The sequence below is a fragment of the Callorhinus ursinus genome, unplaced genomic scaffold (genome assembly GCF_003265705.2).
Source record: "Callorhinus ursinus isolate GAN/ISIS: 27379988/994484 unplaced genomic scaffold, GSC_fseal_2.0 scaffold59, whole genome shotgun sequence".
In the NCBI taxonomy this organism is placed as follows: domain Eukaryota; kingdom Metazoa; phylum Chordata; class Mammalia; order Carnivora; family Otariidae; genus Callorhinus; species Callorhinus ursinus.
Window position 1 is genome coordinate 8602317 of NW_027397121.1, and position 21675 is coordinate 8623991.

Sequence of the window (21675 nt, forward strand, 5' to 3'; positions counted from 1 at the left end):
ACCTTGCTCCTCCCCTGGCCCAGCTCAGCCGGGAAACCATGTGACAGGCAAGAAATGCAACTGGCCCCAGGCCCAGTACTTAGCAGGGGCAGGGGGAGGGAGGGCAACAACCCGGACACCTGGGTCTCTGAGGGAATCGGAGAAAATCACGGCCTAGAGTTATGTCCTGTCCTTCCGTGTTAACCCCTCTCGTCCCAGTGCCCTGGGCAGCCCCCCTACTGGGTGTATCTGGGTGGACACACACACACACACACGCGCACACACACACACACACACACACACACACACACACACGCTCCAGTATGTGTGGGCATAGGAGTCCAATGTGGCTCAGTACATGGTTGGAGACACATGGCTCCTTTGTAAAAATCTTAACAAAACAAGGTACAAGACGCTTATCTCTAACTACATCCCCCACAAAACCTGAACGACACCAGACCTTTGCTTTGTGTAGGCCCTAACAGAAATTAAGAATTTCTCTACCTCTTAGTGCCTCTCACCTCCCACAGGGAGAACTGACCTCAGTGTCCTTTCAGCTCTCTGAACAATGAGGCAAAGCTCAGGCTCAAGTTTGGCTTTGACTCTACTCCCACAGAGGCGCCCAAATACACATCAAACAAAAGACATCCAGGAAATTGCACAGGCAGAAGTACTTTATTTGGCAGTTTTACCTCGACGTGAAGGACAGAGGATTCTGCCCTCCCTCACCAGCCTCCCCAGAAATCCCGTCTTCCTATCCCAAGGGAGTGACAGCAGTACTTTGCTGCAAGGAAGGCAACAGCCACGGCCTTGGAGTGCTTTCAGGCTCCACTTCCATTGGAAGGGCAGAGGGGCACTGCCCAAACCCAACCACTGGGTCAGAGCCCAGGTAAACAGCAGCAATCACATCTGACGCTTTGTGCAGATACAAGGCCAACACTCATCCGGGCTCCCACGCCTTCCCAAGGTGACCCTGGTCTCAGCCACCACCGGACAGTACTCCTGAGCCCCTCTCACCCCACTCTGGGGAGGTATGCAATGGCAAGCAGAATCCTCACGTCTCTGGTAGGCGGAGGAGAGTTCCAGAAGTGGTGGAGACACTGTGCAAAAGAAAAGATGAGGCTGGAGCCAGACACCCAGGTCAAAAGTCTGGGGAAAACTCAGAGCTTGGCCTGGGATTTTCCAGAGGGAATCCAACCTTGGGTCACTGCTCGGTCATCTGCCATAGGCTGGGGGTGAGACTCACCAGTCCACCAGCTGGGCCCCAATGAGGTCATGCACGTGGTAGGTGAGGCCAAGTCGCACCGCGGCAGGCGCCCGCCGGCCCAAAAGCTCTGATAGGAGTAGCTCCCGGTACTTGGCCTTCCGGACCATGCCAAGGACAGCCTGGCGCCCTGGAGAAACGGCACAGGAGAGGGGAAAGGTGAATAAGGCCTGGACCCTGAGGAGCTACCCAAAGGTGTTCTTGAGCCGGTGAGGGCTTGAGCTACGGATAGAATACCTTTAACAAAATATTTAATGAATCTCCCAGCTCCAGGCACGGCCAGCCACCAACTCCCGGCATCTCGGACGGTGAGGACTCCAGCATTCACCAGCTGCCTAAGGAGGGTGGGAAGCCAGGAGAGAGGAGGCTTGGGCTTTGAGAACACTCTCCTTGCCCACTGATGCTTAGACACTGTCTCCCCAAAACTGGGCAACCATGCAAGGGGACTAAGTAACAGAAGCCCACCCTGGAGTGGTTCTCTGCTCACACCCTGCTGTTCGGTGCCCCGGCCCTTGCTTCCATTCCTCTACCTGGATTGCCCCCGACCCCCACTCTTTCTTTTCCTATTACTACTACTTGTTCAACTAAAGCAGCTTCTCCTCTTGGAAGCTCTGCTTGACCACGTGCCCTGACACAGCCTCAGCCCAACCCCAGGGGAGAAACAAGGGCCTTTCTTCTGTGCTTCTGCCACTGCCTACGCATGCCTCACCAGGGCTCCTCCCATGTCTTACTAAGAAGTTTATAAAACGCTTTCACAAGTACCTTGGGTTACAAAGTAGGGAGCCTGAGCCAGGTAAGTGCCCTGAAATGTAATTTTTACTTCGCCCTTGTCCAGTCACTGCTTTTTAATGTGAAGGCTTTAGGGGCATCCAATCTCCTACCATTCTCTTATTCTCTTAGTCTCAGCAGGGTTCACATCAGGCATTTATGGTGACTGCCAGGCCTCCAAATTCACTGGATTAGCCACCCAGATCTCTTGAATTCTAGCCTAGGGCTCTTTCCAAGGCCTCAGATAAAATAGGTCTCCTCTCTCAGAGGAGTACAAATTTAGGTCATTTTCCTAAAAAGAAGAGTCCATCTTTTTGGCAGGTGCACCAGAAGGACAAGGCTGGATAGGACTGGAAAGAGGCAGGGAAGTATCAGATGCCTGAGTTCTGTTGTTCCCCCAAGTCTCACGTGATCTCTGGGTCCCTGAAGCCGAAGGTCTGTGTCATTTGGTCTTGCTGGAAGCTAAGGTCCCCACAGGCTGGAAGTACTGAAGCCAGAAACTTTTGCACTGCCCCAGCATATGGTCGGCCATCGCAGGCCTTGAGGACCTGGAACCAGAGATGAGAGATGTGGTCAGGCCCCATCCTCAGCCTCCACTGACCACCTCCACGACATTTCTCTTCCTGTTTTCCCTTTCGCTCATGTCCTGCTACCTCTCATACTTTTCCTCCTTTTCTTCTCCTTTATATTACTACTCACCAGAGCCCTGTGTCCTCTCTGTGACACGTAGAGTGGGAGAATTGTTTCTTTTTCTTTTTATTTCCATTCTCTCATTTCCCTGCTTGCCCCCCCCCCCCCGCACCCCACGCACACACACAGTTACACGCACTCTGGTCCTGTAGTCCTCAGTGAAGATAATTCCATGGGCGTCCAAGTCAAAGCCTAGCTGGATGATTCTGATCTCCCCCTGCTCTTGAAGCGCCTTCTGCCTCCAGAGAGATGGGAGGAAAAAGAGGGGTATCAGGATAAGATACTCTGGTATACTCTGGGCACTTTTGGGCAGGGAGATTTTATTGCCAATATTGGGAGTTTTTCTCTATGCAAAGGAAACACTGTGGGGAGAGAATCAGGGTGGATTACTAAATATAGTCTTTTCAAATTAGTTACCCAGCTTCCCATCCACCCACCTCATCAGCTGCCTATCAAGCAATCAATATATATTTTCCAATCATATGCCAGACACTAAGATAAAACAGTGATTAAGACATAGGCCCTGCCTTCAAGGAATTAACAGTCAAGACTCTGGGTGAAGGAAGGTGGGAAGGTAGAGAAAATATTTGAAGAGATAACAGCAAATCCATAATCACAAAAGTGTATCACTCCACCTCTCATAAACTCAGAAGACAAGAATAAGTGAGGAAATAACTTCTATTAACTTTAGTTACTGAGAAATTAACAACTGAAAAATACATATTCTCTTCAAATATACATAGAGCATTTAGCAAAACTGACCACATAGTACAAAGCAAGTCTCAATAAACTTCAAATGACTGAAATCATATTGTGTATGGGGTCTCTGAACACAATATCATTTGTGTCAGAAATTAGTAACAACTAATTGTTGACAGGTAATACGGAAATGCATAATATTAAGACATACATTTCTAATCAACCCTTGGTCAAAGAAAAAAGATCACAAAAGAGGGGCGCCTGGGTGGCTCAGTTGGTTAAGCGACTGCCTTCGGCTCAGGTCATGACCCCGGAGTCCCGGGATCGAGTCCCACATCGGGCTCCCTGCTCAGCAGGGAGTCTGCTTCTCCCTCTGACCCTCTTCCCTCTCGTGCTCTCTATCTCTCATTCTCTCTCTCTCAAATAAATAAATAATAATTAAAAAAAATCACAAAAGAAGTTAGAACATATTTTAAACTGGATGATAACTAAGATATATGCCAAAACTTATATATATATCTGCACATGCTTAAAATAAACTACAACTTGACATGCATATATTAAAAATGAAGAGAGAATGAAATTAATGGGAAAAAAAGTAAAACAAACCCAACAGTAGAGGGGAAACACCAATAAAATAGAAAACTTGTGTACAAGAGAGCAACAAAGCTAAACATTAATTCACTGAAAGACTATTAAAATTGGTAAGCTACTGGTGAGACTGACCAAGAAAACTGGGGGGGGGGGGGGGGGGGGGAGGAACAGACTAGAAAAAGCACAGATAATCAATACAAAGAATGAAAAAAGGGTCATAGCTACATATCCAATAGACAAAATGAAACTACAAACTTTATGTTAGTAAATTTAAAAATTTAGATGATAAATTAACAATTGCCTAGAAACATACAATTTTTTTCACTAGAACAAAATGAGACATATTCACAAAATAAAAATCTATGAAAGCGGGCGCCTGGGTGGCTCAGTTGGTTAAGCGACTGCCTTCGGCTCGGGTCATGATCCTGGAGTTCCAGGATCAAGTACCGCACCAGGCTCCCTGCTCAGCAGGGAGTCTGCTTCTCCCTCTGACCCTCCCTCCTCTCATGTGCTCTCTCTCATTCTCTCTCTCAAATAAATAAATAAAATCTTTAAAAAAAAATCTATGAAAGCAAATAAACTATTGCTACATGAAACAGAGAATTTCAAAAGTATTCATCTAATGAAACAAGACATAAGTACAGTAATACATATATACAGTATGATTTTGTTTATATCAAGGTCAAAAATGGATAAAACTAAGCTATGCCGTTTACAGGTAAACACAAAGGTGGTATAAAGAAAACCAAAGGAACAATTATCATACCAGTCAGGATCATAGTTACCACCAAGGGACAGAAGTCCTTTTTTTTTTTTTTTTTTTTTTTTTTTTAGATTTTATTTATTTATTAGAGAGAGAGAATGAGAGATAGAGAGCACGAGAGGGAAGAGGGTCAGAGGGAGAAGCAGACTCCCTGCTGAGCAGGGAGCCCGATGCGGGACTCGATCCCGGGACTCCAGGATCATGACCTGAGCCGAAGGCAGTCGTTTAACCAACTGAGCCACCCAGGCGCCCGGGACAGAAGTCCTTTTGATCGGAGAGTGATATATGGAGCTATAGTCGGCCTTGGGCGGTGGTTAAATGAGTATCTGCTTTATGAACATTCTTTAAATTGTGTGTGTGTTTATATTTTCCTTTGTGCAATTTTTAAAGCTTTTTTAAAATTTAGGCTAACATCAGTAAATTAAAAAAACAACAAATACTCTATAAGGAGTGGTTCCATCTAACTCACTTCCTCATGAGAGTGGAGCTAGTCTCCATCTTCCTTTTCTTCCCTCTTTTCGTCCTGACAGGTTGCCATTAATCTTCCACCTGCTAAATCCAATGGACAGATTTCGGATATTATTTTACTTAATCCCTTTACTGACCACTGCCTTAAATCACAGGTTCTAACACTGCCAACTGCTTTACCTCTTTGAAAATCTATTTGCTTTCTCGATAGGCCTCTTCCTAGGTTCCTCCGAACTCTGGCAATTCCTTCTCAGCCTCTACCAGAGACTCCTCTTCCTCTGCTTTTCCCTGACATCAATGGATCCCAAATTTTTTTTTAAAGATTTTATTTATTTATTTGACAGAGAGAGACACAGCGAGAGCAGGAACACAAGCAGGGGAAGTGGCAGAGGGAGAAGCAGGCTTCCCACAGAGCAGGGAGCCTGATGTGGGGCTCGATCCCAGGACCCTGGGATCACGACCTGAGCCGAAGGCAGACGCTTAACCGACTGAGCCACCCAGGGGCCCCAGTGGATCCCAAATTTTAAGGAACATTAAGAATCACTTGAGACAGTAATTCAAAATGTAGATTCCCAGATCCTACCTCAAGAGATGTGCGTCTATCAGCCTTAGGTGAGTCCCAGGAACCTTTATTTTTGATTAAGTAGCCCAGGTAAATCTGATACAGGTAGAACTCAGGACATACTTTGAGAAACACTGCCTTAAACAGGGGTATCTCTCAGCTTTGTAGATTTGGCCCTTTCTCTCTAAACTTGAGGTCCTTAAGCTGGACCTCAGAGGACCTATGAAACAACCTCCCCTCCCCCCACAAAAAATGCATATACACTTTGTATGTATGTGGCATGTATGCATTTTCCTGAAAAGAGAGAGCCATAGCTTTCATTATCTTTTAAAGTCTGTAAAAAGGTTAAAAATTACTCCTCTGCTCACTCTTCTACCCAATCTCACCGACATCCACAGACTGAACCACTGCTCATACCTCAATGACTTCAAATCTGGTATCACTGGCCCAGAATTCTCTCCAGTCCCTCATATCCAACTGTCCACTACACATTTGCCTTTGGATGCTCCCCAAGCACCTCCAACTCCACAGAATCAAACATATCAACCATCCCAACAACTCAGCGCCCTCCTACTCCATTCTCCTCCTCCTCCTCCTCCACCAACCCACTGTCTCATCATCCAGCAAATCTGAGTCATCCGGGACTCCTCCCTCTTCGCCACCCCCCACATCCCTCACCTTCACCCATCCTCGCCCTCCCTCTTGCACTCCCCTCATTTAGGCCTTCATCAGTTCTCCGCTGCAGTGTCTTCCTAACTGACCTCCCCATCTCATCTCACTCCCTCCAATCCACGCAACACAGCGTTCGCTCTCCTGGTTAACATTCTCTTCCAGCTCATCGCCTTCAGTGTTAAGACAGAAACAGCACTGCCGCACAAGGCCTGCCGCGATCTGACGCCTGCCTGCATTCCCAGCGCTGTGAAGCTCCAACTATGCCCGATGACTCCGTTTCCCCAAAAGAGTCGCTCTTCCACTTCCACCATGTGGCATGGTCCCTACTTCCGGAGGGTCTTTTAACAGGGTCTGGGGCATTTCCCTTGGCCCTGCAGGGCCCGGCACAGAGAGACCGAACGCCCGCTGCGCGGCCGAGCGCCGGCGGACCCACTGTGCGTCTGGGTGATGGGGACCCTCGGGAGCGCCCGCCAGGCCGGGAAGCGGCTTCCGTCTGTCGCTCCGACGCCACTCACCAGCTGCCGGTCGGCCGCCGTCCGGTCTGGCACGAGGCTGTACACCTGGCTCCTCAGCGCGATGGGCGGCAGCGCGTCCTCGAACAGGCTTCGCGGGAACAGCTGCACCAGCTCGGCGACGGCCGCGCGCGCCGACCCTGGGCGGAGAGACCAGGTCACTGAGACGGGAAGGGGGGCGGGGGGCGCCGTTCTCCCACCGCACGCCGCTCCCCGCCTCGTCCCGGGGCCGCCGCGCTTACCTGACTCGCCCCTCAGAGGATCCGCCTCCGCCTGCCCTCGTTCCCGCTGCCTCTTCAGCCCAAAGCCGTCCGGGACCAGGCGCTGCCTCTTCCGGCTCATATCCCGGGATCTCAGGCTGCCGGGGAAGAGGCCGGTGCTGAGGGAAGGGGACACGGACACGGCGTCTTCCGGCGCAGAGCAGTGACGTCGGGCTCCCAGGAGGCCGGCCCGCCGGGTGGAAGAAAGATGACGTAGGACCAAAGAGCCTTCGACTCGCCCTTTCAGCGGGCCCGGGAGGCGTGCCGCCGCACGCCTGCCGGGAATTGGCTTCCTCCGCCGGCGCTCGGGGCCGGGAACGCGTGGGCGGCGGGCTGGCGCTCGACTTTCCGGGGTGAAGCGCACCCCAGCCCGCGCCGCTGAGGGGTCTGCCCGCCACCGTCGCTGAATGGTTGAGTCTCGGAGGGCGGAAAACCACCTTTGCGTGCCACCCCGACTTCTGGACGCACCTGCCGTGACGCCTTAGCTCCACGGAGGTGGAGGTGGAGGTTGGCGGGCTTTGAGGTAATCAGATCCTTGCTCAGAGCCCGGACAGCCTTTCTCAGCTCACTGCGTTTGGAGCATCTGGAGGCGGGGGTACGGGTCAAGGGGAAAGGTGGGACGTGCGCCTGGCCTTGGTTCTGTTTCAGGGCCAGAGCCTGGCCATCAGTGGGCTCGCCTAGTCCTGATCCAGAGTCCCCCTTTTTCAGGCCTCCTCTGTGGAAGGATAACTTCCCAACCCCCAGTTCTCAGGACCTCATGGATCGCAGAGAGAACAAGAGAAGAGCGGAGAAGGTAGAGGCAGCTGAGCCTCGGAACAAACTTCCCAGCCCAGCATCCTTGCTGCCTACAGACCCTGCCCTCTACTCTGGGCCCTTCCCTTTCTATGGGCGCCCTTCCGAACTGGGCTGCTTTTCCCTGGATGCACAACGCCAGTACCACGGAGATGCTCAAGCCTTGCGCTACTACAGCCCACCCCCTACCAATGACCAAGGCCCCCACTTTGACCTCAGAGACGGTTACCCTGATCGATACCAGCCCAGGGATGAGGAGGTCCAAGAGGGGCTGGACCACTTGCTGCGCTGGCTCCTGGATCACCGAGGCAAGCTGGAGGGGTGAGCAAAGTATAGCACAGAGGTAGATCTAGATATCTGCGCCTACCCTCCAGAATTAGGAAACCCAAAGCTGGAGTGAGTTTGGTCTTGGGAAGGGACCTAGGTTCTTCTTTGGGGAAATCGTCTGAGCTAATGCTTCTAACTCCTCTCTCTTAGGGGTCCAGGCTGGCTGGCAGGGGCCATAGTGACATGGCGGGGGCATCTGACCAAATTGCTGACAACACCATATGAGCAGCAGGAGGGCTGGCAGCTGGCAGCCTCCCGCTTCCAGGGCACACTGTACCTGAGTGAGGTAGAGACACCAGCAGCTCGGGCCCAGAGGCTTGCCCGGCCACCCCTCCTCCGGGAGCTTATGTACATGGGGTACAAGTTTGAGCAGTACATGTGTGCAGGTGAGACTTGCCCTGCTCTATAGCCCCCTCCCCCTTCCCCGGAGATTGAAAGCCCCCACCCTTGTTGCCACTTCTCTCCTTGTGCAGACAAACCTGGAAGCTTCCCGGACCCCTCTGGGGAGGTTAACACCAATGTGGCCTTCTGCTCTGTGCTACGCAGCCGCCTGGGAAATCATCGTCTGCTCTTCTCAGGGGAGGTAGACTGCACGGACCCCCGGGCCCCATCCACACAGCCCCCTGCCTGCTATGTGGAGCTCAAGACCTCCAAGGAGATGCACAGGCCTGGCCACTGGAGGAGCTTCTACAGGTTCAGGATGGGGTTGGGTAGGGTGAGAGCCTAGGACAGACAGCTGGAAAAGGGACCTGGGGGGAGAAGCTGGAGGATGGAGGAAGGATCCTATTGACCCCTTGCCTTTCCTGACAGACATAAGCTCCTAAAATGGTGGGCTCAGTCATTCCTTTTGGGGGTCCCAAACGTCGTTGCTGGCTTCCGTAACCCAGAGGGCTTCGTCTGTTCCCTCAAGACCTTTCCTACCATGGAGATGTTCGAATATGTCAGGGTAAGGCAGCGGTGTCGCAGCTCCCACCTGCATCCCCCACCACAGGTCCAGTGTTCCAGGCTGCAGTCCGCCTTCCCCCCCCCACCCACCCTCACTGCTTGTCTTCTGCCTCCTCCTCGGCCCCCTCCAGAATGACCGTGATGGCTGGAATCCCTCCGTGTGCATGAACTTCTGTGCCGCCTTCCTTAGCTTTGCCCAGAACACCGTTGTCCAGGATGACCCCAGGTGAGGCATTCAGCTCTGCCCCTGCCCTCTGGGTCCCCGGAGCTCTCCTCCGGCCCTCAACTTGTGACTCCATGTGCCCCCTAGGCTTGTCCATCTCTTCTCCTGGGAGCCTGGCAGCCCAGTCACAGTGTCTAAATATCGAGACGCACCCTATGCCTTCCTGCCCACGTGGTACGTGGAAGCCGTGACCCAGGACCTCCCATCAGCCCCCAAGACACCTTCCCCCAAAGACTGAGACTTCGAAGGGGCTGGTCCTATCTCCGTGTGCACAGATAAAAAGCGTATTTCTAGGTGGTTCTTCTTGCTGTGTCTTTTGCCTGAGTCTCCCTGCCCAGCACCTCAAGTACATGCAGGTGGCTTGCTGTTTTATTACTACATTTTTACACGAGGGAATTCACTGAGTGTACAGGCTGGCCGCAAAGACGATGTCCCTCCGTAGCAGGGTAGCCGCCGTCTCCATCTTGGCACCTAGCACAGGCTCACCTACGAGGCGGGCTGCCCCCCTCAGCGAGCGACACATCTCGGCCAGGCGCTGGATGCAGCGGACCACCAGGCCCTCAGGGGTCCCCGACAGCCCCGCCAGCTCGGAGAAGGGCTGTGGGGGAAGCAGGGTGAGGACTGAATGTGGTAGACCTGGCCAGCCTCTCCCCAGCCAGCCATCCACAAAACCCCAGTTACTCACCATGCCCCGGGCCCACTCGTATACAACCTCGACCAGCCCAAAATTCAGCTCCCCCACAAATTCCTCCACTGTCTGGTTCAGGCCACAGGCCACCTGGACCTCACCAATCCGCTTGGCCACAGCCCGGACACGTTCCACTCCCTGCAAATGGGAAAGGAGAGGCTCAGACCCTGCCTTCCTTCTCCAGGAGTAGGGAGGCCCAGGTCAAGGAAGAAGGCACGTCAGCTCTTAGGGGCACTTAACAGGGCTGGAGGGGGTCACTTGGAGATGGGGACTGGGAATGCCACAGCCAAGGGGGGGAAATTGGGGTGGGTGTCCCATACCTGTTTGAGGGTGCTTGGGAGCTGCTCCCCAGGGTCCCCAGGGCTCTGGCAGACCAGGCCGGAGAGCAGGGCCGCAATCTCCTCTGGCCGCAGGGCACTCAGAGCGTTGTCAAACATGAGCTCAGTGAGGAGGAGCTCATGGCTGCTCATGGCACAAGCCACCCGCCCCGCCAGCTTCACGGTGCCTGCCTCGTCTACATAACCCAGGGTTCGGAGCACCTGAAGAAAGATGGTAGGTGTTGGGAGCCTGCTATCTTCTCACTCACTAGCCCCCTGCCCCCCACGGCTGCCCCTCCCACCTCTACTCGCTGGTGATACTCTGGCAGCAGCAGCAGTGACTGATCCGACAGCAGGAAGCGTAGTCGCTCCATCTCCTTCTGTATCCGCATTTGCTCCTGCAGTTTCAGGTACTGCAGAGAGCCACCAGCAGAAGCACGTTAGCCTTCCCCAATGCCCCAAGGCAGGAGGGCACCAAGGACAAGGGCAGAGATGGGGCTGGCCGGTCTACAGGGGACCAGAAGGAAAACCCGCACCCCCCCCACACACCTCTCTGGGAGCTGGCGTCCAGGACCCTACCTGGGCAGAGAAGCGGGGGCTGTGCACACACTGAGCCCCCCAGATCAGCTCCTCCAGCTTGCGGGCCCGGAGCCCCCCCTCCACCACTGACACATCCTTGAGCTGCAGGTCATTGACAGGGTCAAGGGTAGGGGGTCCCGCTGGGTAGGCCTGAGCCAGACGCAGCAGTTCCTGCACAGCAGTGGTCACGGCTGCAATGGGAGGATCCTTCCTGAGGAAGGAGCAAAGTCTTGAAACCTAGGGCAGAGTCTTCTCTTCCACAGAAGCCCCCAAGACCCCAGCCACACCTCTCCACACCCCATTACATGGTCCCTCCCCAGAAAAGATCCCTCCAGCATCTCTGACTTGAATTTCGGTTGCAGCCTCTTGCTGAAGTCCTCCAAGATCTTCTCCCCATTCACCCGGAGCACCTTGGTGGTGATGGCGGCCACATCTCCTGGCTGGAGCTTGGCCACTGTGTGGTCACAGGGCCCTGGGAAAGGGGAGAGCAGGGTCAAACGTTACCATGGACCCAGGCGTCTGGCCCGCACTGCTGTCAGGAACCCGGACATCTGCCCCATGTTTACCTTCAGGCAGGAACAGCTTGAATCCCACAAGATCATCGGGGTAGGGCACATCTGGGGTGGTTGGTGCCCTCTCCTGTGGGTCCTCACACACAGGCTTATCACACAAGACCAGGGTGGTAAATACCCTGTTGGTGGAGTTTGAGGAGACCTAGGGTAGGGGGGGAGGCCAGGCCAGGGCAACGTAAGGAGCGGACATCACAGAGTGCAGAGAGCAGGTGCCCACCCTCAGGCAGGGGCCACGGAGCAACTGTGGAGCCCACCAATAGGGACTGGTGACCAAGTCAGAGCAGTCTTCAGAAGAGGACAAGGAGGTAGGCACAAAGTGGTGACAACAGGAAAGGAGAGCAAGAGGGCATATGAGTACACCGCTGTGACTACAAATGCCCCCGGCCGAGTGGGGAAGATGGAGATAGGGCTCCCTCCTCCCTCCCCCCCACTCCCTCCCTCTGGGGTCCAAGCTTCCATTGCCCTCACCTGCAGGATCACACCCAATGTGTTGTGATACTCCTGATTCTTCACAACCACTACCCTTCCCGTTGAAAGAGACTTGAGCCCATTCACAGACTCCATGATGCGTCGCTGAAGAGTGGGGACGCGCACAAAGGAGAGAATAAAGGAAGCATCACAGGGACACAGAGACTAGGCTGGGATTAAGTTCAGGAGCACCCAGAGTGTCGCATTCTCTTCCCCCCTTCCTCCATCACCCCCCCAACACTCACTCACCTGGATCAGGCTCCGGGTCTCTGTCAGTTCCTCCCCCCAGCTGTAATACCCAGGCAGGTCAACCAATTGGCCAGTCGTGTCAGGTTTCTCCAAGGCCCCCAGTCTCTTGGTCAGTTCAGCTAAAGCCTGTTCATGGGCCTGGGCGGAAGTGGGGGGAGGTGTGAAAGGACAGTCTCCAAGCCCAGTGTGCCACCCTCCCCACCTGCACCCCTTGGTCTCTAGATGTCCGCCCTTCCCAGCCTGGATTCCCTTGTCCCAACAGCCTGCCCGGTATACTGGTCATCCCAAACTCCTCACCTTGCTGTCCTTGCGGGATGGAAACTCGGAGAAGCTCCTCTTCATCATGTCCTCCACCCTAAGGGCATCCACCCGCAGCAGGTTCAGGATCATGGTGTACGTGAGTCGGAACTGGGACTGCAGCTGTGACGGCTTCCCCTGGGCCAGGTCAGAGAAGCCAGTGAGACTTGGCAGGGGGTCGGGGGGGGGGGACCAGCTGCTCCCCAGCCGGCCCTCTGGGGACCAGTTCTACTCCCAGCAGATCCCGTCCCCACTCTGCAACCATGGGACCCCAGACAAACTGCTTACTCGCCTTCTCTGCAAAATAAGAGGAAAAAAACTAAAGAGACCCTCGAAAGTTCTACCTAACTCTGTCTTCACAGTGACAAAAGACTAGAGATGACATTCGGTCTAATCCTCAGACTTGCTCATTCTGACCTTGGTTTCTCCCAGGCAAAAGAAAAACGTACAGTTGACCTTTGAACACCATGGGTTTGAACTTCGTGGGTTCACTTACACATGGATTATTTTCAATAAATATTGTATAGTCCCGTAAGTGTTTTCTTTCTAACAATTTCCTTCATAACATTTTCTCATCTCCAGCTTTGTTGCAAGAACACAACATATAACACATACAACATACATATAGGTGTTGATCGTCTGTTATCAGTAAAGCTTTGGGCCAACAGCATAGGCTATTAGTCTTTCAGAAGTCAAAAGTTATACATAGATATCTGACTGTGCGGGAGGTCAGTGCCCCTAGCCCTACACTGTTCAAGGAACTGTGGAAAGAAAGGAGAGGGGAAGAGGGTTGGAGGAGAGAATTCAGCAGGTGCCCAGAGCTGAGTCCCTCCCAGCTCAGCCTCATACCACCCTGGCTCACCATCATCATGCGGTGCAGGTCTGCCATCTCAGGCACACGGCCCTTGCAGAGCAGGATGACAGTGCCTGTGGGGTCCAGGCCCCTCCGGCCTGCCCGGCCTGCCATCTGCACGTACTCTCCAGGGAGCAGGTCCCGGAAGGTGGAGCCATCGTGCTTCCGCATGGAGTCAAACACCACCGTTCGGGCAGGCATGTTTACACCCATGGCAAAGGTCTCTGTGGCAAACAAGACCTGGGATAGGGGAAAAGAGGTTCAACAAAGAGGTTCAACACAGACACCCAGCCCTGGCCAAGTGCACCTTACTTTGTAGCCGAGGCTAAGTAAGCACCAGGCATGGTCCCAGACGGTTAACTCACAGGATCTCATTTAACTTTCAGGGCAAATCTATAGCCCAAGCCCTGTATTTTCCTCAATTTATCTATTTAACTATCTACTTCTTTTTTTTTTTTTTTTGAGATTTTATTTATTTATTTGACAGAGAGAGCGCACACACAAGCAGGGGGTGCTGCAGACAGAGGGAGAGGGAGAAGCAAGCTCCTCGCTGAGCAGGAAGCCCAACGCGGGGCTCGATCCTAGGACCCTGGGATCATGACCTAAGCCGAAGGCAAACGCTTAACCGACTGAGCCACCCAGGCGCCCCTCTACTTCTTTTCTTATAACCCCCATAGCTTATCCCATCCCCCCACCATCAATCATCCCAGTGTATCTTTTCACGTGAATATATTCTTGCAGATTGTATCTTGTTTTGAGTGCGTGAATTTACAATCCAAGTTAAAGGCAGTTATACCCTAATTCAAGAAGATATACGATAGGGCGCCTAGGTGGCTCAGTTGGTTAAGCGTCCAACTCGATTTTGGCTCAGGTCATGATCTCAGGGTTGTGAGATCAAGCCCTGAGTCGCCCCGTGTTGGGCTCTGCGCTGGGCATGGAGCCTGCTTAAGATTCTCTCTCCCTCTGTCCCTCCCCCACAACTCTCTGAAAAATAAATAAAAAAAAAAAGATATATGCACTCCTATGTTTACTGTAGCACTATTTACAATAACCAAGATATGGACACAACCCAAGTGTCTATCAATATACATGAACAGATAAAGAAGATGTGGAGCGTGTATTGGACTATTAAAAAGGACGAGATCTTGCCATCTGTAACAATATGGGTGGACCTACAGCACAGTATATATGCTAAGTGAAATAAGACTGAGGACAAATACCATATGATTTCACTCATGTGGAATCTAAAAAACAAAACAAATGAATAAACAAACAAACAACCAGAATCAGATCTATAAATACAGAGAACAGACAGTTGCCAGAGGGAAGGGGGTGGGGAAATGAACAAAATGGGTGAAGGGGAGTGGGAGATATAGGCTTCCAGTCATGGAATGAAGAAGTCACAGGCACAGAAGGCACAGCATAAGGAATAGTGTCAATGACATTATAACAGCAACGTACGGTGACAGACGGTAGTTACACTTGTGAGCGCAGCATACCATGGAAACTTACACTCACTATGTAATCAGAAAATGAATTACCATGCTGTACACCCGAAACTAATGAAACATTGTGTGTCAACTATACTCAAAATAAAAAGTAGTAACAAAATAAAGGCAATCATGCATCTCACGTTTTTCTTTTCCTCACGTTCATTCCGCCACAGTATTTTCAACACCCCTGACCGTTCCTGTGATTATAACTAATCCATTGTTTCCCACTGCTGCAGAGCACTGTGGGCGCATCCCGGACAGTTACCTACCCGCTCCTCCAGGGAGGGCACCTTGGTGCCACCAGCACCCAACCACAAGATTATAGCCAACAAAGAAGAGTGGACATTTTCACTCCTAGACCAGGGTGGGAACTTCTTTGCTCTATATACCCAGAAATGGAATTTAGAGTCAAAGAATATATTACATATATTTTTGCCTCAAGAATGCCAGGGTGCACTCCAGACTGGCTACACCTATATGAGGGTTCCTATAATCCTATAGTCTCTGATATCTGGCAACACCTAGCATTAGCCAGTTTCCTAAACGTTGCCAATCTCATAGCTGTAAAGTCATTTCTTTTTTTTAAAGACTGTATTTATTTATTTGACAGAGACACAGCGAGAGAGGGAACACAAGCAGGGGGAGTGGGAGAGGGAGAAGCAGGCTTCCTGCAGAGCAGGGAGCCCAATGCGGGGCTCGATCCCAGGACCCTGGGATCATGACCTGAGCCGAAAGGAGACACTTAACGACTGAGCCACCCAGGCGCCCCTGTAAAGTCATTTCTTGTTGAGTATTTTAAATTTGCATTTTTTGATGACTAATAACTTTTCAGACACTTGCTAGCTTTTTGGGTTTCTCTTCTGAATACTGCCATACCTATCTGTGCCTCTCCATTTTAAGATGGGAAAGCTAAAGTTCAGGAAGGTTAAGGAATTTGCCTGAGGTCACACAGTAAGTAAGCTGGGATTCACATGCAGGCAATCCAGACCCAGAGCCCAAGTTCTTAACCACCGAGCTGTCTTGTCTAAAACCCTGCCCCTCCACCCTCTGGGCAGCCCTGAAGGGAGCAGCGAGTGCTCTAAGGAGTCCCCCTTCTACCAGTGCGTGTACCTTGACCAAGCCTCGACTGAAGAGCATCTCCACGATCTCTTTTAGAATAGGCAGGATGCCACTGTGGTGCACACCCAGGCCACGGTGCAGAAGCTCGGACATGTGTAGGACCTGCAGAGAGCCGAGGCCCGTGGTCAGGAATGAGGGGGTGGAGAATCCTCTCCCCACCAGTCCCCAAGACCCCCCATCCACACCTGGGGCAGCTGGCGGTCAGAGCCACGGAGGCGGGCAAGGCAGCGCTGTAGGAAGAGGTGAATCTCACTCTTCTCTGAACTTGTGGTGAGGTCAAGGGAGGTGAGGCCCGAGGCTTGCTCATCACAGCGACCCCGGGAGAAGGTGAACACCACCACGGGCAGCTGTGCACGGGTGCGGAGGGAGGCCAGGAGGGACAGGTACACACCGCGATCCTGGGGAAGGGGGCAGAAAGGGGCAAAGGTTGAGTCCCTGAACCAGTCAGGGCCAAAGTGAGGGGAGGTGAAGCCGTGTCAAGTCGGACAGTGTTCAAAGCTCAAGTCCAAACCTCTGGAGAACACAGGAAGAATGGACAGAGTTGAAACGGGGGGTAGCAGGTACAAAGCCTGCCTATTCTCACCTGTGCAGGCCCCCCCTGATGCGTGGGCTGTTTGGCCCCAAAGGTCTGGGCATGTTTGCTCATCCGCTCCTTCTTGGCCTCCACAGCTGCATAGTACCTGGGGCACGGGGAGGGTTGGTGATCACAGTCACTGGACCCAGTGGACCCAGTGCTGACTCTGCCCCATCTCCAGCTTACCCCTTTGTGTGGAAAGCACCTCGGGAATCCAGCAACAGAAAGAGCTCCCCCTGGGTCTTGGGGCTGTTCCCCGTGAAGAGATAATGCTCTAAGGGAACAGGGCGCGCAACAGTGCTGATCACATAGATCTGGCGACGTTTCAGTCGCCTGAGCGGGGAGAAGACAGCAAGTCAGGGGCGAGAGTGCAGGAAGGGAGGCACATCCCCACCACACTGCCCCTCTGGCTTCAACCAGTCTTTTCTGGGAGCCAGACTGGAAGGCTGTCCCATCCTCCCACCTCCCAACGCACAAAATGCTCTGGACCCAAGTGGGGTCATGCAGCCAGTCAGGTCGGACATATGCCCTGATCACCCCTTCCTCCTGTCCACCCTCAAGACCTGACCAGTCTCCTCGCTGCGGAAGTCTTCACCCCCTCCCCCAACCAAGGAGTGTCACAGCCCCATCCACCCAAGCATCCCAGGGCACGCATCTCACCCGATCCAGTCGGCGAACTCGAGGGCGTTGGGGACGGTAGCACTCAGAAGGATGATGGAGACGTGGTCAGGGAGCATGATGAGCACCTCCTCCCACACAACCCCACGCTGGGCACAGAGAGAGAAGACCGGTCACCGGCAGTTCAGAGGGGACTGCCCTGCTGCCCTGAGGGAAGCGCAAAGGCTTCCATTTGGGGGCAAAGAAGGCAGTAAGGTCCCCAAAGGTGTGTGATCTAGGCTCACAGGAGAGGACTGCTGGAATTTAGGGCCCCCACGCCTCCTACCTCAGCATCGTTGATGTAGTGAACCTCATCAAAGATGACCCACTCCAGGTCCCGGATGACATCTGAGCCACTGTACAGCATGGAGCTGGGGAGGAGAGGCCAAAGGCTGACTCCCCAGTGGCTCCTAACTCCACCCTGTTCTCAGTCAACATGCTGTCCAGGGCAGCCTCACCTTCCTGACCAAAAATCCACCCGTGTTGAGTGCCTATCTCTCACCGAAGGATCTCTGTGGTCATAATGAGGCAGGAGGCCTCTGGGTGCAGCTGTACATCCCCAGTGAGCAATCCCACATCCCCGAATGTGTTTCGAAAGTCTCGGAACTTCTGGTTGCTCAGGGCCTTGATGGGCGACGTGTAAATGGTGCTGGGAAGAGGGCACAGAGTCAGCCGGTCAGTCCCCCCACAGCCTCCTGGGCGGCATCACCTCTTCCACCCTGAGCCCTCCCAGAGGCATGCCAGAGCTCAGGCGCCCCCCTTCTTCCCCCAAACTGCCCTCACAGTCTCCTGCATGACACAACCCCACAGAAACTGGAGACCGACCCCTTCCAAAGCTAACGCGGGTCTTCCAACCACTCTCCCCACCGCACCTTCCTACTTCACTCCAGGCCCCGTCTCGGTTTCTCCCCAAACCTCTTATCTGAAGGATGAGGGAGAGGTGGAAAGGGATGACAAGCAGAAAGCGTGCAGGAGAACCCAGGACCAGCTGGTGGAAGGGGAGGCAGGGGAGGGGACCGGTACCGCGTCATGTGTTTCTGGGCAAGGGCAATGGCGTATTCAGCCACAACCGTCTTCCCCGCAGATGTATGAGCTGCAACGAAGACAGAGTCATGCCGCTCCAAGTGCAGGATGGCCTGCTTCTGGAACACATCTGGCTCAAATGACCACTGCGGGAGAGCGAAATAGATGGCGGCTGGAGAAGGGAAAGGGGCCCTCCTGACTCCAGCTCCTGAGACATGCAAGGTGGCTGTGGCATGCCAGAGCAAGGCAAGGCCAGGACTGAGGCCCAAGAATGACCTGGAGGGTATCTGGCCTGGAGGGGGAAAGATGAGGGGAACAGTGTGCAGGAGGTAGGGGAGCATGTGAGGACTGGGCCACCCTACCTGGAAGGCCGGCTGGGGAATGAGGCGGTAGAAATCACCAACAGGGGAGGTGACATCCACAGGAATCGCCCACTGCTCCTGAGGCAGGGGTTTGGGGGGCTCGGGAGGGGATACAGCTGTAGATGCTTCCTGCAAAAGCCATGGGTAGGGGTGCTAAAGATACAGTCAGAGAACTCTCCATCACCACCCCTCCCAAAAGATGCTACAGTCTTCCTTCGTCTTAAACCTAACCAAGCAAGCCACCCCACCCCACCCCCAGCCCTCCAGTAAGGCCCCTTCGTTCCTGCCTCAACTGCCCAGAACCACCAACCTTCAACACTAGGTCCTCCAAGCTGCTTGCTCGGGCCAGGGAAGCACTGCAGGGGGAGGCAGAAACGGCGTCCCCTCGGGGAATTCCTGGCTGTCCCACTGCCTCACTCTCATCCTCATCTCCCCCACCCAAATCCAGAGGCTCCAGCAAACGGCTGAGGCTCAGCAAGCTGGGAGCTGGAGCTGAGTGATCTGAGGAGCAAGGGAAAAAGGGAAACCTGTTCATATCCATCTTTGTTCTACAGGAGAAGGGCACCACTTCTCTGCCCCATCTCAAAGCTAAAACTCACCCTTTGGTGCAAAGTCCACACCTTTCTTGAAGCCAGGTGGAACAGTAAGAAGATCTGAAGGACAAAGACAGACAGAATCAGCACCACTACACAGTGTCACACGAGTCACATGATACTCAAGCCCACAGGATGCCATTCACAGCACAGACACTGCAAATGGGGTACTTGTGACAACTTTCCGAGAGGTGACAGTAAAGACTGTTATGGCAAGGAGGCCTTTTCCTAATTGTCTCAAAGGCACAGAAGCACTGGCAGCAGGCCAATGACAGGCTTGGGCCCCTCTGTGTCAGGACCCAGACTCACAGCCCTACTCCCAAGGGTCCATCCTGACACCACCTCACCTTGCTCAAAGTCTATCTCCTCCTCAGCCTCCTCCCGAGTGCTCAGATCTATTATGGTGGGCTCATCCATTCCACCTGGGGAGAGAGTGGACAAATAGGGACTCATGGGGTAGGGAGGTTATGGGATGGGTGGGGAACCCTTCCCTGAAAACGGAGAGCACCCTCTCCTACCATTCCATTTCCACAAAAGTCACCTGGCCAGAAAGGGTACTGTGTTGGATTCCCCCACAGGGACTGGGAGATGGGCCCTGGGGGCCGGCGAAGAGACAAGGAGGTGGTAGCCGATAGGTTTGTATTCTCCAGCAGGACCTGAGGCAAAAGACCACAGCCCCAGTGAGGCTGAGCTTGCCTCTGACCCTTTCCCAATTCTGCCTCTTGTGGCCTCTGACCACTTACCTCTTTGTAGCCCAGAATCTGCCCCGTGGTTGGGTGTCTTTGGGCCTGAAGGTCGGAGGGCACTGGGGCCCCCTGTGTGGCCAGGAGAGACCAGGGATCCATTTTCCTCTGCCATTTTCTGCAGAAAAGGAAAATAATTTTCAGGTGTTCTTTCTCTCCTGTCCCAGTTTCCTTCAGAGGCCTATCTCCCTAGTCCAGACCCCTCACCGGGCAGAGTGCTCCACACCATGCAGAGGCAACCAGGCTGGAGATGACAAGAACAACTGCTCTGCTTCCTGCTGCAGATCTGGGGCACAGGGAGGGAGGCCGTGGGGAAGCTGGTAAAGGACAAGACGAGAAGCATTAGGTAAAGAAAGCGCATAAGACACAGACAAAAAAGAAAGTGATGAAATTTGTGTTCAAATCAGACACAGTAGACATTCCAGACCGACTAGGACAGCCAGGCAGAAGCAATGTTTTCCAAAGATCGTCCTGTTTTCCAGCACAAACTACCTGCTACTGATTTACCTGCAGCAGCGATTACCAATACGTTACAATGCAACATAAAATACAGTAACTTCACAATCTCTGGGATTGGGTTTAAGGTTTGCATTTTAAAAAATCCCCCCCACTGGGGTGCCTGGGTGGCTCACTTGGTTAAGCGACTGCCTTCGGCTCAGGTCATGATCCTGAAGTCCCAGTATCAAGCCCCACTTCGGGCTCCCTGCTCAGCAGGGAGTCTGCTTCTCCCTCTGACCCTCCGCCCTCTCGTGTTCTCTCTCTCTCAAATAAATAAAATCTTTTTAAAAATTAACAAATAAATAAATGTAAAAAAAAAAAAAAAAACAGTCCCCGCTACTAATTACAAGGTACACTTAAATTTGAGAATCACTAGTTTTAGGAAAAGGGGACCCAAAACTAAGGATGAGTCAGGGCAACAAAGGCTAGCTGTCAACAAGCGCCTTGGTGTTTGGAGACCCAAGGAGACTCCAAAGAGAAATGACACGTCAGAAAGAGTAATTCTCAGCGCTCAGGTATCCCCAGCACTCCCCGCTCTGTCTTCACATGAGCTCTGACCCACAGCCGGCCCACTGGGCTGGGGTCTGTCCAGCACAAGGCAGGCCCAAATGACAGGAGTCCAGAGACAGAAAAATGAGGTTACGCTAGGGTCCAACAGTAAGGAGGATGGAGGAGGTCTGAAGTTCAATGTTAGGGTCAAAAGTCACTCACGGTGCTCTCTGGAGCCCCAGGCACATTCAGCAACTCCCAGCGCCCTGTGCATCCCAGCTCCACCGGCCGAAGGGGCAGATCCAGGGGATCTGGAAGAGGCAGCACTACAGGGGGAAGGTCAGAGGTCAGAGGTTAAGGGTCACCCCCGGACTACTCCTTCGTTCCACCACCCCCTCCCCCTCACCGAGTCGCTCCGTCTCCATCATCTTGGAGCCACGGCAGCGGCCGGGCCGACCGGAAATGCGGGGAGAAGCCGTGGAGTGAGCCCAGCCCCGGAGCGGGCGGAAGTGGAGGCGACTTCCGTCACACACCCACGCCGGGGACGAAGACAAGCGCTACGGAGAGGCCGACCTGAGCCGGG

The 21675-nt window shown here is 53.3% G+C and overlaps 3 protein-coding genes across 5 annotated transcripts; 1 reads left to right on the forward strand and 2 right to left on the reverse strand.

Annotated features, from left to right (window-relative positions):
* Positions 1-635: 635 nt before the first annotated feature.
* WHR1 (winged helix repair factor 1) lies at positions 636-7406 on the reverse strand. Of its 2 annotated transcripts, XM_025862307.2 has the most exons (7): positions 7214-7400; positions 6975-7111; positions 2841-2936; positions 2420-2559; positions 1481-1578; positions 1226-1373; positions 636-1079 (listed from the first exon to the last, which is right to left on the reverse strand). In XM_025862307.2, the coding sequence occupies exons 1-7, from the start codon at positions 7311-7313 to the stop codon at positions 1034-1036; spliced, it is 765 nt and encodes a 254-aa protein (XP_025718092.2). In that variant the 5' UTR covers positions 7314-7400; the 3' UTR covers positions 636-1033. The 2 variants fall into 2 exon arrangements, with proteins under 2 accessions (XP_025718092.2, XP_073741024.1); XM_073884923.1 differs by having other exon boundaries at positions 6975-7406.
* Positions 7407-7462: 56 nt separating this feature from the next.
* On the forward strand, positions 7463-9818 carry DXO (decapping exoribonuclease). Of its 2 annotated transcripts, XM_025862281.2 has the most exons (7): positions 7463-7754; positions 7940-8344; positions 8501-8736; positions 8824-9043; positions 9161-9296; positions 9427-9521; positions 9606-9818. In XM_025862281.2, the coding sequence occupies exons 2-7, from the start codon at positions 7989-7991 to the stop codon at positions 9754-9756; spliced, it is 1194 nt and encodes a 397-aa protein (XP_025718066.1). In that variant the 5' UTR covers positions 7463-7754; positions 7940-7988; the 3' UTR covers positions 9757-9818. The 2 variants fall into 2 exon arrangements, with proteins under 2 accessions (XP_025718066.1, XP_073741023.1); XM_073884922.1 differs by lacking the exon at positions 7463-7754 and having other exon boundaries at positions 8208-8331.
* A 51-nt stretch (positions 9819-9869) lies between these two features.
* SKIC2 (SKI2 subunit of superkiller complex) lies at positions 9870-21667 on the reverse strand. Its single transcript, XM_025862278.2, has 28 exons — positions 21499-21667; positions 21315-21418; positions 20313-20422; positions 20106-20223; positions 19904-20018; positions 19710-19784; positions 19369-19422; positions 19080-19270; positions 18770-18898; positions 18408-18553; positions 17887-18033; positions 17671-17755; positions 17388-17494; positions 16914-17060; positions 16737-16833; positions 16339-16551; positions 16145-16255; positions 13551-13781; positions 12689-12826; positions 12392-12529; positions 12143-12247; positions 11669-11816; positions 11448-11574; positions 11103-11313; positions 10826-10936; positions 10527-10745; positions 10204-10344; positions 9870-10116 (listed from the first exon to the last, which is right to left on the reverse strand). Exons 1-28 carry the CDS (start codon positions 21518-21520, stop codon positions 9916-9918), a joined length of 3741 nt encoding a protein of 1246 aa, XP_025718063.2. The 5' UTR covers positions 21521-21667; the 3' UTR covers positions 9870-9915.
* Between the last annotated feature and the right edge of the window lie 8 nt (positions 21668-21675).

Bases quoted from the DNA above. Each gene is read 5' to 3' on its own strand.
- WHR1 (XM_073884923.1), bottom strand. From the start codon at position 7,313: ATGAGCCGGAAGAGGCAGCGCCTGGTCCCGGACGGCTTTGGGCTGAAG. The intron at 2,937-6,974 runs GTGAGTGGCGTC...CTCTGGAGGCAG, and splicing joins CGGCGGCCGACCGGCAGCTG to AAGGCGCTTCAAGAGCAGGG. The intron at 2,560-2,840 runs GTGCGTGTAACT...CTCTGGTTCCAG, and splicing joins CTGAGGACTACAGGACCAGA to GTCCTCAAGGCCTGCGATGG.
- DXO (XM_025862281.2), top strand. From the start codon at position 7,989: ATGGATCGCAGAGAGAACAAGAGAAGAGCGGAGAAGGTAGAGGCAGCT. The intron at 8,737-8,823 runs GTGAGACTTGCC...CTCCTTGTGCAG, and splicing joins TGAGCAGTACATGTGTGCAG to ACAAACCTGGAAGCTTCCCG. The intron at 9,522-9,605 runs GTGAGGCATTCA...TGTGCCCCCTAG, and splicing joins GTTGTCCAGGATGACCCCAG to GCTTGTCCATCTCTTCTCCT.
- SKIC2 (XM_025862278.2), bottom strand. From the start codon at position 21,520: ATGATGGAGACGGAGCGACTCG. The intron at 12,248-12,391 runs GTGAGTGAGTGT...CCCACTCTTCAG, and splicing joins AGACCCGGAGCCTGATCCAG to CGACGCATCATGGAGTCTGT. The intron at 10,746-10,825 runs GTGGGAGGGGCA...ATCTTTCTTCAG, and splicing joins AGTATCACCAGCGAGTAGAG to GTGCTCCGAACCCTGGGTTA.